Source organism: Macaca fascicularis, chromosome 4 (genome assembly GCF_037993035.2).
Source record: "Macaca fascicularis isolate 582-1 chromosome 4, T2T-MFA8v1.1".
NCBI lineage: Eukaryota > Metazoa > Chordata > Mammalia > Primates > Cercopithecidae > Macaca > Macaca fascicularis.
The window spans coordinates 119,661,113-119,673,763 of record NC_088378.1 but is presented as its reverse complement, the minus strand read 5'-3'; the positions used below and the strand labels follow the sequence as shown (position 1 = coordinate 119,673,763).

The 12,651-nt window shown below is 40.1% G+C and overlaps 1 protein-coding gene across 1 annotated transcript in view; it reads right to left on the bottom strand.

Annotated features, from left to right (window-relative positions):
* The window catches only part of PKHD1 (PKHD1 ciliary IPT domain containing fibrocystin/polyductin), a 464,388-nt gene that overhangs the window by 416,334 nt on the left and 35,403 nt on the right, over positions 1–12,651 (bottom strand). The window contains 6 exon segments of the mRNA XM_005552760.5: positions 3,335–3,610; positions 4,108–4,213; positions 5,452–5,574; positions 6,501–6,685; positions 8,973–9,100; positions 10,648–10,786. Of these exon segments, the coding sequence (XP_005552817.3) occupies positions 3,335–3,610; positions 4,108–4,213; positions 5,452–5,574; positions 6,501–6,685; positions 8,973–9,100; positions 10,648–10,786 (957 nt within the window).

The window sequence follows — 12,651 nt, the reverse complement described above, 5'->3', positions numbered from 1 at the left end:
AGTCAAGCCTCCTGTACAGCCTGCTGAACTGTGAGTCAATTATACCTCTTTTCTTTATAGACTTTCCAGTCTCAGGTAGTTCTTTATAGCAGTGTAAGAATGGACTAATACACATTGAAACCCTCTTATATTGCTAGTAGTAATGTAAAATTATGCAGCCATTTTGGAAACAGTTTGGCAATTCTTTAAGAAGTTAAACATGGAGTTACCATATGACCCAGCAATTCCATTTTTAGGTGTATACCCAAAAGAACTGAAAGCATATATTCATGCAAATCCTTGTACACAAATATTCATAGCAGCCTTAGTCATAAGAACCAAAAAGTGGAAACAATCCAAAGGTACATGATGAGATGAATGGAAAACAAAATATGGTATACCCATACCATGTAATATTATTTAGTCGTAAAATTGAATAAAGTACTGTTATATGTTACAACATACATGAACCTTAAAAATATCATGCCAAGTAGAGAAGCCAGATGTAAAAGGTTACATGTTGCATTACTTTATTTATATTAAATGTCTATACAAATTCACTTAGACAGAAAATAGATCTGTGGTTACCAGGGATAGGGAAAAGGGAGGAACAGTGAGTGACTACTAATGTATACAGGTTCCTTCCCAAGATGTTGAAAATGTTGTTGAATCAGGTGGTGATGAGGTATACAACTTTGTGAATATACTGAAGACTGCTGAGTTTACACTTTTTAAAAATGATATGGGAATTATATCTCAATTTTTTAAGTTAAAAAAGAGATCCTCAGGGTAAAGAAAAGAATAAAATATCTCTACCTATTTCTAAGGTACACTACCCTAGGCCAAGCCAACATTATCTCTCCCCTGGATGTCTGTCATACCCTCCTAACTGGTCTTGCTGGTTCCATCTTTGCCTCCCTACCATGAGTTCTCACACAGCAGCCTAAGTCAGATCATGTCACTTCACTTGAAATCCTCCAATGGCCACCATCTCACTCAGAATAAAAGCTGAGTAAGCTGAGGGCCATTCAAATTCCCCAAGGTCATATAACCTGCTTTGGGTCATCTTCTACTACTCTCCCCTCACTCAATCTACTCCAGCCATGGCAACCTCCATGGCATTCTGGAACAAGCCAAGCCCACTTTGACCCCAGACTTTTTGTTCCTTGATGTTCCTTCTGACTTGAACTGTCTTTCCCAAGATTTCCCCAGAATTCATTCCTTCATTTCTCCCATATCTCCCTTCTCTAAGGCCACTCATGTCATTCCTCCAGTGCCAATAACCATCCCATCACAACCATCCATTCCATCCCTCTTCATCCCCTTCCCTTCTTGATTTTTATCCTACACACTTACCATCACTGCCCCAAGAACAGAGTCTTTGTTTTTATTTACTGTACCCCCAGCATTAATAATGCCTGGTAATAAAAGCTAAATGCATTGTCATTATGATTATTGTTGATGGTAACAATTAAAGGTTGAAGAGGTGATGATATCTTGCCATTCTCATTTGAAAGTTTAGACTACGGCCACACAAGGGTCCGTACCTTAAAAGAAGACAATGCTATCTCAGCACAAAAATGAATGAAGAAAGTATGTAAAGCAAAGCCAAGATTTTCTTCAAAAAAATTCTTTCCAGGGTTTTGCTTCTGTAAACGGGTAGGTGATGATTTATCACATTATTGTATCCATTCATTACATATGCAAATATTCTGTAAATTTCTTGCTGGTAAGCCCCAGCCTGGTTCTCTTTAAATCCCCTAGAGCATCACTTCTCAAACTGTACTCTTCATAGAGATTGCCTGAGGACATGTTAAAACACAGATGGATTCAGAAGGTCTGGCGTGGAGCCTGAGACTCTGCATCTCTAACAAGTTCATGGGTATTACAGATACTGCTTGCCCAGGACCACACTTTAAGGACCAAGGTCTTCAGCACCTCACACAGGGCTCTACGGGATGGCCCAATCAGTGTTGAGTGAGTGAGTAGTGATTAACTCATAGGTGGCAGGGCAAAGGAAGAGTTAATAGAAAAAGTTTAAATCCAATAATAAGGAAAGCAGCCGCTACAGCCCCTCTCTCTCCCCCTCTCCCTTTCCCCATAGTCTTAATAAAAGATAATTTGTACCCGCTTGGCATATCCCTGCTCAGAGTTTTCCATCTTTTGCTAAAATAATGTACAATCCTCCTAGAAATTCCTTCAAAAAACAGCATGTTCTGATAGGGTAACCAACTCATTCCAATTTTCCTGGGACCAAGTTTTAGCACTAAGAGTTCTGCATCCTTGTTTTAAAACTGAGTCTTATGTCCTGGAAACCCCCTCAGTCCCAAGAAAACTGGGAAAGTTAGCCACCCTACCTGTGTAAAGCACTTTGTCTAGAGGAAACAAAGATGACCGAGTCACCTGTTTGCCTTAAGGTGGAGGGAGCTAAAGAAGGTATGTGTGGGCTGAACAGCAAAGGTAACTCTGAAAGAAGATCAAAGCCCCTTATAAATCTATAGAGAAAACTACACTATGCCCTACACTCAAACCAATAATTATTGGGTTAATACAGAATATGATCTTTCACTCTGAGCTCCATATATCATCTGACTTTCCTTAAATCATGGAGAAATAAGTGCAAGTTATGCTTGCTCTGTTTTATGTGCAGAAACAAGGTGGGGTGGGCCTCATAATTCACTCTTCTAGGCAAAATAGGGTCAGAAAAAAAAATCTGTTCTTTTGAACAATGAGTTTGTGGCCAAACCACATTGCTTTTAAATATGTTCTAAGCTGCAGTCCTCTGGACTCCAGAATAAACCATGACAAAAATCCAAAGCATTAAGGAAAAGGGTTTTATGCTCTAATGTTTATTCGTTAACAAACATAAGCCTCAGTATTCCTGAGATTCTTGCAATCTGACTGGGTTGTTTTTAACTGGCTGTGTCCCTCAGAAAGCAGAAAGTCATGGAGAAATATTTGAGTTTCCATAGAACTAACCCAATTCACAAGGTTATGTTGACAAGACCCACCACCCTCTGTATTGCCCACTACTCAAATGGCAATCGGTTTTGCATGCTAGCCATGCATCCCAGTGCGCATCAGTCCACAAACTTATGAAATATCAAACATGTATGAAAGTTATGTAGGACCCAATTACGCCTGACACCACCAGCCAAACTATAATCCTTTATGTGGCAAGTGAGTTCATTTAAGGGCTCAAATGTTTGTTGCTCATTTAGATACTTATGTCAGTAAACAAAAGACAGTGAATCACAGTGAATATGGAATTCATTACACAGCAGGACTAGATTCCTACCAGCAAGAACACTAGCTTCAGAGAGTCAGACACACTGTGAGACCCTCCCCAGATTACCAATATCCGCAGCTGTGGAAGGCTCCACCGTATCCAGTCTAGGTTCCACATTTAGGAAGAGGTCTTCTCCAGTGGCACTGATGGCAAGACCAGAGGGCCTCACCAACATCAAGATCCGATGCACTCCAACAGGCAGCAAATCTGTCTGACAGACTACATTGGTCTGGTTTGAGAAAATGACTTTGCAATTCATTTTATTCACTGTAACCTGCAAGAACTGGGAGTCACCAGAGAAACCAGTTCCAGTAATATAAATCATTAGGTTGACGTCGCCATCTTAAAGGAGGAAAGAAATTTTAAAAAAACAAACAAACAAAATAATCTCTCAGTGATATTACTTCATTTAAGAGGCCTCACTATCATCAAATGCTCATTCTCTCCCCCAATCCCCTCCCAAAATTCAAGGAGCTGAATGCTGACTTAAATATTGGCCACCTGTATTTATTATTGTAGTACACAGCCCCGATCTTAAATTTTCTCCAGCTAGTGAGAAGAGATCACTGATCAATTTTTTTAAAAGAACATAGTATTTCAAAATAAAGGACAAAGACAATAAAACATTTTTAGTCATCAAAAGTCTACTTCTCCCCATTTCAAATCATGACCATTTACCTTAGATAGACCAAAACATAACACTTTCTGCTGCATCAGTCAACCTCTGCCTAATGAACTAATGTATCTTCTACCCACCCATCACCAGCTACATGGCCTCTAACAAAATCACTGCAAGTCTCAGGTTTATACCCATCTCAGAGCCAAGTCACAAATCATACCAACAGAGTACCACACAGAATGGACACAGGGAGTTGACCCTTGGAGGTACTGGAAAGAGCAGGAACCTGGGCAATGAGCTGGTACGTCATTCACTCGCACAACCACCTGAAAAAAGGCAAAATTTCTTTTCAATTTTATGCATTTCATATCTGCTAGGGTATTCATAAAGTATCTGTGAAGCGCTCCCAAGCTGAAATGTGTTCATGATTCGCTTATTCTTATTCTTTTTTTTTTCTATTTTCCCAGTAATTAATCTTAAATTGCAATGAATGGTTCAAAACACATGAAGCTTTCTTAAAATGATGGTGGACATGCTGAAACCCATTTCTGTAATTAAATGTGCGAAATATTGAGTAAATTTTCTCTCTGTCATATAGAAGTAAATTTCACATGCTTAAACTGCATAAGGATTTCTCATCACTCTGTATTTCCAACCAGGTACCTACTTTATGTGACAAGCCCTTTATTTGCTACTAAAGACCAACAAATTCAGTGTGTTCCTTCCACCATCACTATGTGAATATATAACTAAAGACTAGAGTGTATTTGGATACTTTAGTTGGGGTCTCTTTTGTCACAGAATGGTAGATTCCCAAAGAGAGACTATATATATTTCCCTTTCACTGGAACTAATGTTAATCTAATAGAACTCAAAAACTACTTGGAAATGAGAAAGGTAAAAAATATATGACTCCGCTGATTCTCTATGTATAAAAAATGCATTAATAGCATACAGATTATATTTATGACAGTGTTTCTTTATTAAGGGAAGAGGTATTGGCATGGCATGGACAATAAAGAACACTTCAATTTTATCTATTCTGTTTCATTTTTTCCATAAAGACAAAAATTATAAATATATCAAAATGTTGACAATGTCAATTTTCAGTTTGGGTACCCAGGTGTTGATATTATTCTTTATTGCTTTTGTATTTTAAAACTTTATCAAATGGAAAGCAGATGACCTATAACAGAAATATGGGAAGATAGGAAAAAAAAAAAGGACATTTTAAAGACAAAAAGAATGACCTAGCTCATTTACTTTTTGATACCTCGGATAGAAGCAAAAATCATATTTAGCTATAGAGATTCTCAAATTTTTGCACCATAACAGTAGTATCAACAATTATAATAGAATATTGTGGTTACAAGGCATTTATATTTTCAGGGAAATGTACATACCCTGCGGGGGTACAAAAAGGACAGCCATAAGTACCCCTGTTTTACACAGTGGCAAAATGACCCTTAGGAGCTAACTCAATGGGTCCATGATACAAATCAGTGAGGAGCTGAGTTAGACTTGAAACTGGAGCTTGCACTTAGGATGGCCCATTCACTCTCACCTGACTATGCTGGTTGGCAGTAGCCAACATGTCTCCAAATATGGGTCCAAGAAAAACTCCACCATCATATACCACACGCATGGCTGCAGCAGGATTCACTCCAGTAAGGTTTTCATCAGAGACCTGAGATGGTTACATTTCTGGTAAATTCTGTCATGGAACCAAAATCTAATCTTGTCTAATCAAATAATAAAGGGTCTTTTCACATTGTGTTTCAGATAATCAGATAGCTAGAAAGTGAAAGTAGAGTGACAGAATTGAAATATAGAAACATAACAGTAAATAATGGCTAAGGAAAGCCCCAGTAGATTAGAGAAATATTCATTTGCAAGTCGATTGCCAAAAGAGGTACAATAAACCATCTTCTAAGTCTTGAGATACCTTGCTTCTCCATGTTTTTCCATTTTATATGTTTGCAATCCAAATTATTAAAATAAAGTGGAAAGAAACAGTGCCATGAGATAAAAGCAAGGTCTCCCATTCTTCCTCTATCTCCTTTCTAGAATTTCGATTGAAAATCAGATAACCCACACCACCATACAACTAGGAAAAAAATTTTCATCTTGGGCTTCTTTTTATAATAACCAAATGCTAGATGATCATTAGATTATTTTTTAAAACCCTAAATATGCAAGAGCATCTGGTTTTGTCATTACACAAAGACAGCAAATTCTTTTCTAAACTTCCTTCTGCTATGCCATCTGCTTCCACGATCATCTAAGTCAATCACATCTGCTTAAATTATCCAATAACAGATGTAGAATTATTGCATGGTGGACACTGACCAACAACTTCACTACCTACAGTGAGTTAGGAAGGGAGACGTTGGGTTTAAATTGCTTTTTCAGGGATATGAGCTACAAAATATGTGTTGAAAACTTCCAGAAAGAAAGATCATAGAATCCCTTTACTCGAATATTCCAACAAAATTAATAATTCATGACTGTTTCCATTTGTGTAATTCTTTTTTTTTTTTTTTTTTTTTTTTTTTTTTGCAGAATTTCTCCAGGGCAGCAAATCCATACTACTAAAAGGGATACTATACATACCCTGATAAAATTGGGCAAATCCCCAATCTGAGTGGACCAGGACAAGGTCCACACGCGTTCGTAGCAAGTGTATAGATCCTCCTTCACAGAGAAGTCACTGGCATTAAGGTACCTGGATGTGAAGTCATCAGCATTATTCTGTAAGAGCTGGTGAAGGTGATGAGCAGAAATTTGTACAGGGACTTCTGTGAGAGAAGGTTTTGATGCAGAAAACACAGACACTAATTAATCCACCTTACTGGGTTTCATCATCAAGGATAACACAACACATACCAGGATGCTTATCAAATTTTCAGGAGACCCTTCTGTCAAAATGGAACTTCAGTAGAATCCCCAGCCCTAATTAAACCATTTTTTCCTAAGATAAAGACAAGTAGATACCCACTTTTTATATTACACTATCTTTCATTCATACCATATCACACAGCAATCAGAGAGCACAGCCATGTCAGATAAAATCATCTCAACTGTCAACTCGAAATGTAAACTCCACACACCCTTGAATGCCTGAATGTCTAATTAAATATTAGATCTTCCCTGGAAAAATTTAGCTGGCCCTGTGAATAGAGAAAAGTTGGCCACTTTTCACAGGGAGTGAGGGAGGCATACAGCAGCTGACACCCATAAAAACTTGGCCAGCCCAGCTGAGGAATGTTGGCATTTAACTTCAGTTTCTCTATTAGAATTTTCTTTAAGCCCAACCACCTGCTTCCCCATTCCATGTGCCCACAGAGGAATAACAGGTCTCCGTGTTTGAACCCTGCTTTGTGCTCTACCAGAAGTTCCCATTTCATTAGCTGCTCCCAGCAGCCCTGTGAGGTGAATCATTGGGTACCCTAATGCCTACTTTAGGGATGAAGAAAATGAAACCCAACCATAGCTTGCCAGTGCAGTAAGACAGGTTTACATGAAAACCCAGGTTGCCTTCTACCTACTCAATAGCATTTCTCTTGAATTCCACACCACTCTGAAGGGTTAATAAAATATCACTGCGTTTCTAAATTGCTAACGAAATTCTTATCCTTTTACAAAACATGTTTCTACATTCATACAGAGTTTCAGATCCATCACCATTCAAGAGGCCAGGCCAAGGCTGACTTCCCCAGTTGTTTTGCAGGTAGTGATCTGAGGATCATCAGTGATATAAATCAGTAGCAGGAAGTCTCTACGGATGAGCTGTCATCCATGAGAAGTAAAATCAAATATAAATAGCACAGTAATGGGCCTCACAGAGGCAGGACATGGTTGATGTTTATTCCCCCATTTACCAGAATCAACACCTAGGGATCTTCGACTTCTCCTGAGTCACCCTATTATAATAAAAACACCACTCTGTTCCTCCCACCCAAGAGGTCCTGCGCAGGCCTAGGAACTTTCTGCTTGGGAGGGCAGAAGACTTTGGGACCATGTTCCAACTTTTATACAGCCCCTCTCAAGTTCTACTGAGCCTTGCTCCTGATTCCCCACGTTTCTACCAAATAAGTAATGTATCATTATCACTTCTAATCCTTGCTCTTTGTGCATTGTATGTATTCTTGAAGATTTACAAACACTCTATTTGCATCTGAAAGTTCTTTCTACATTTGTTGGGACCACTAAAATCCTCCATAGTATATGGTGTCACCATTAAGTTTAACTCTGATGGACCATGGCTATCATGTATCTTGGTCTATAAAACTCTAGAAAGAAGAGGACTGACCCAGGAATCAAATACGTGGGTTCACAACTGGACCCTGTCATCAGCTATTTGTATGACCTTTTGACAAGCCTCAGGGTAGTTGGCTGAATGGTGAACCCCCGAAAAGATGGCCTAATGGCCTAATCCCCGGAAAATATCAACGTTAACTTATAAAGCAAAATAATAAACTGCATATGGCAAAAGATGTAGCTAAGGGTCTTGAGAGGAAAAATCTGTCCTAGATTATCCCCGGTGGACCCTGAATACAATTATGTAATAGGTACCCTTTTAAGAGAGAGGCAAAGAAAATTTTGAGATAGAAGAGGAAGAAGCAACGTGACCACAGAGGCGGCGGTTGGAGTGATATGGCCACAGCCAAGACATGCTAGCCACCACCAGAAGCCAGAAGAGGCAGGAGCAAATACTTCACAGGAGCGTGGCCCTGCCGACAACTTGATTTTGGACTTCTGGCCCCAGAACTGGGAGAGAACCATTTTTTGCCGTTTGAAGCCACCCAGTTTGTGGTAACTCCTTACAACAGTCCCAGGAAGCTGATCCACTCAGTTTCCACATCTACACATCTTCCACATCTACAAAATGTAAAGGTTGGGGTAGCATTAACAGTAAGCCCCTTTCCAAATCTTTCATTTTAAGAATTGTCACTTTCAGACACTGGAAAATAAACAAAATAGCTTTAATACTATCACCTGACAACCTCCCAGGATGTTGCTCCCTTGGGAATGTAAGTGAGATTATGTGAGTGAGAAGTGTTGCACCCCCAGTCGCCCCTTTACCAGAAATCACTGTATTAGGAAGCTGGATGCGAAAGTGTCCTCCTAGAGGTGGACTTGTCCGCTGTTGTCTCTGTGTGGTCGCCAGGACCAGTCCAGATCCCTCTTCTGTTCCTTCAGTGGGCACAGAGCTGTGGCACGTCAGAAACAAAGCATTAACGTCTGGGTTGGGGTGTGCACCTAGGAGGACCTCGTCTGAAGGGTGTCCTGTCTTGCTTAGGCTGCAGCCTTCCACAAAGAGCTAAGGGACCTGAAGAAACTCAGAAAGGGAGTTTTCAGGACCACACGATGTGAGAATCATTTCAGAGTAACTTAATTCACCTCTATCATTTCAGAGTGAAAAATGTTGGCATTTAGAGCCTACCGATATGGTGGGCTTCCTCTCTGCCACTGAAGATGTCTCAACCCTTCATTTTCAGTTGATGGTTTTATTGCTTTTTCCTGCCCAGAGGACCAGGGAACAAACATTTAGTTAAGGAAAGTAAAGCACGGGTTCAAACTTTCTGCACCTGCCTTTAATACGCCATTGCAACATGCTGTAGGTACGAGAACTCATTTTGGAACATAGTAGAAAAGATGAGAGAAAAAAACCTATACAGTTATGCATCACTTGACAGTGAGGATACATTTTAAGAAATGCATCCTTAAGCAGTCTCATCATTGTGCAACCATCATACAGTTTACTTACACAAACCTAGATGGTACAGCCTACCACACACCTAGGCTATATGGTATAGCCTGTTGCTTCTAGGCTACAAGCCTGCCGCTGTACTGAATACTGTAGGCAATTGTAACACAATGGTATGTATTTGTGTATCAAAACATATCTAAACATAGAAAAGGTACAGTAAAAATATGGTAGTATAATCTTATAGGACCACCATCATATATTTGGTCCATCACTGACAGATACATTGTTATGTGGTACATGACTGTATATGTAGATATATATGTATATACACATATATACAGTGTGAATATATATATACACCTATAAATATACTTATACATATACGTACATCAAAGGCAGAGCACTCAATTCTTCCCATTCTACTGAGGTGTAGGTGAAAATTTAAAAGAACAAATTAGATTATACATGTGTTCCAGAAGCTTACAAGTAGCCTGATCCTTAGTTACTGCTTTGTAAACTGTGGCTAGAAATCGTTATTACAAAGCAATGCTTATGGGGCTCTTGTGCCATCTGGTGGTGAGTTCTTAGAAATAGCTATTTTTCTTCTCCAGATATTTCACTTCAAAGAATTTCAACAAGATTAATACATGAGGAATGCAATGAAGGGAACAATAACAACAACAAAAAAAGGCAGTGGTGATGTGAACCTCTGAACAGCACAAAATGCCACTATTTTTAAACTAACTGACTCGGAATTAGTTCTCAAAGCGTAGTCCCCAGACCAGCAGAATCAGCATCACCAAGGAACTTATTAAAAATGCAAATTCTCAGGTTTTTCCCCAAACCTACTGAATTACAAATTCTGACAGTAGGCCCAGTAATTTTAACAATACTTCCAGGTGAATCTGGTGCTGCATTCTCAAGATTGAGAACATTGCTTTCAGCCACAAGACAGGTGGCTTTTCCTGATAAAAATCTCACCTGTGTCCGCCAAGGCAAACAAGCATTCTTAGGAGAAGGGGCAGGTGTGAAAAAGGCACTCCTTACCGTGCAGTGATGAGCGGGAGCTCCGTGCCACACCCCGCCAGCCAAGAGGTGACACTGTAGACTGGAGGGGATCCCACCACAGATACTGATTCCACCAGATTCCCCCCTGGGCGAGCCGTTCCAGAATCAGCTTGAGAAACTAGAGACCAGTGATCCAATTACTATCAAGTTACTCAGGATAGGAGACTTGCTGTGTGGAAAATCCCAGTTGGAGATGTGGGTTACTCAGATCTCAGCACACACCAAAAGCACAGATTCCTACTTATCTGCTACCATAAAGAACACATGGAGATGAGGCAGGAGGATAGGCCATTCCATTTAGTACAAAAAGGAAAATGCGAGGTCCTGATTTAAGGAGATGAAGATTGATTCCATAGAAAAGTTCAATAACCCTCCAGCCAGCAAAATGTCACTCCCTATGCTCTTGGAGGCACTCCTACACAGTTAATTTATTGCAGTGTAGCCTGCCACCCTTTCCTCCTTTCCTTCCCATAGCCCCTGGCATCTCTAGGGATGTTCAGGTGATTCTCTTAGGAGCACTACACTCAGAGGCACATACAGGAGCATTTGGGTGTTTATCCACAGTGTGGAGCCAGCACATGTACAGAAAGAGTGCAAGCTTTAAGAGAGACCACTGGTCAAACCCTGATTTTTTCACTTCTACTGGATTCCCACTCAGCTAATCCACACACACTCCATTAGACTCAGTTTTCTTACGTGTGAAGTAGGGATTATGACATGCATGATTGATAGTAATCTACCTGACAAGGGGAGTTTAGTGAGATTTAAGATTTAAAATGATCAGCACAATATCAATATCCTTTTAGCCTCCTCCCCAAGATTGGTTACAATGGAGACTTTAAAGAGTTTAAGGGCAACATCTTTGTATAATTCATCTTCTCATGCTTGATGCTTAGCATATGCTAGGCATAGAGTAGGTGGTCAATAAATGATTATTTGTTCAGCTGGGTAAAATCACTGAAGGTTCAGTTCCAGGTTGGGTGATCACTACGTTCCGATCTCCTCCACAGCCTCGCTGCGGGAATTGGGGCAAAATACTCAACTCCTTTTAGCCTTGGTTTCCCCATCCATAGGTGGGGATAACAGGACCAACTCATGGGCTTCTGAGAACTAAATGAGAAATAAATGGAAGCTACCACTGTCCAGTGCTAGTGGGAGATAAAACGAAGTCTCATACAGGACATTAGGCAGGGGAATACCATCAAGTATAAAATTGAGATCACATAAATGATATACAATTAACTATGAATTTTAGCCCAATTGTGTAGTTTCTGTTGCCATTAAATAATTCTGAAAACAGCCACTGCCAGCAGGGTTAATGTGACAAAGTGGGAGGCAGACCGTTTCATGCATGCCACCACCATCTTCCCTCTTGTCTCTGCCCTCTCCCTTCCTGCTCCCACCTCACCACACCCCTGGATGATTCCAGATACACAGAGAATTTGGTGGCAAAGAGGTGAGGGCAGTAAGAAAAGGTTCTGAATCCTTGGCTTCAAGTGTTTGGAGAGGCAGAATGGCATTAAAGGAAGAGAAAAGAAAAACTGAACAGCACCTATTATCCAGTCCTGAGTTTTCCAACCAGTGGGCTCCAGTGTATGAAATATTGATTCCCTCAGCCTTCTGGAAATTGAGGCAGCACTTGGGGTCACCAAAGACCCCCCAGCCAGTTGTCCTGAGCACCAAAAAATTCAGGTAGTCACCTAGCACGTCGCTTGAGTAGTGTCATTTTCTAAGTGTGCCAGAGCACAAACAGGTTTGGAACAATAAGCAATGACCCAGATGTCCCCAAAACACTTAAACTATGGAAACAGAGGAGAGATGGGATTTCGATGAGAATTGAAGACGATGTAATTTCAAGGCTAATAAAGAGTCCTCTTGCCACCCATCCCCAAGTTTCCCTGCCTTCAGTACTGCAATGTTTAGGCAAAGGACTGAAAAGTTGTACATTTTCTAAATCAAAATGTAAATGAAGGTATCATCTTT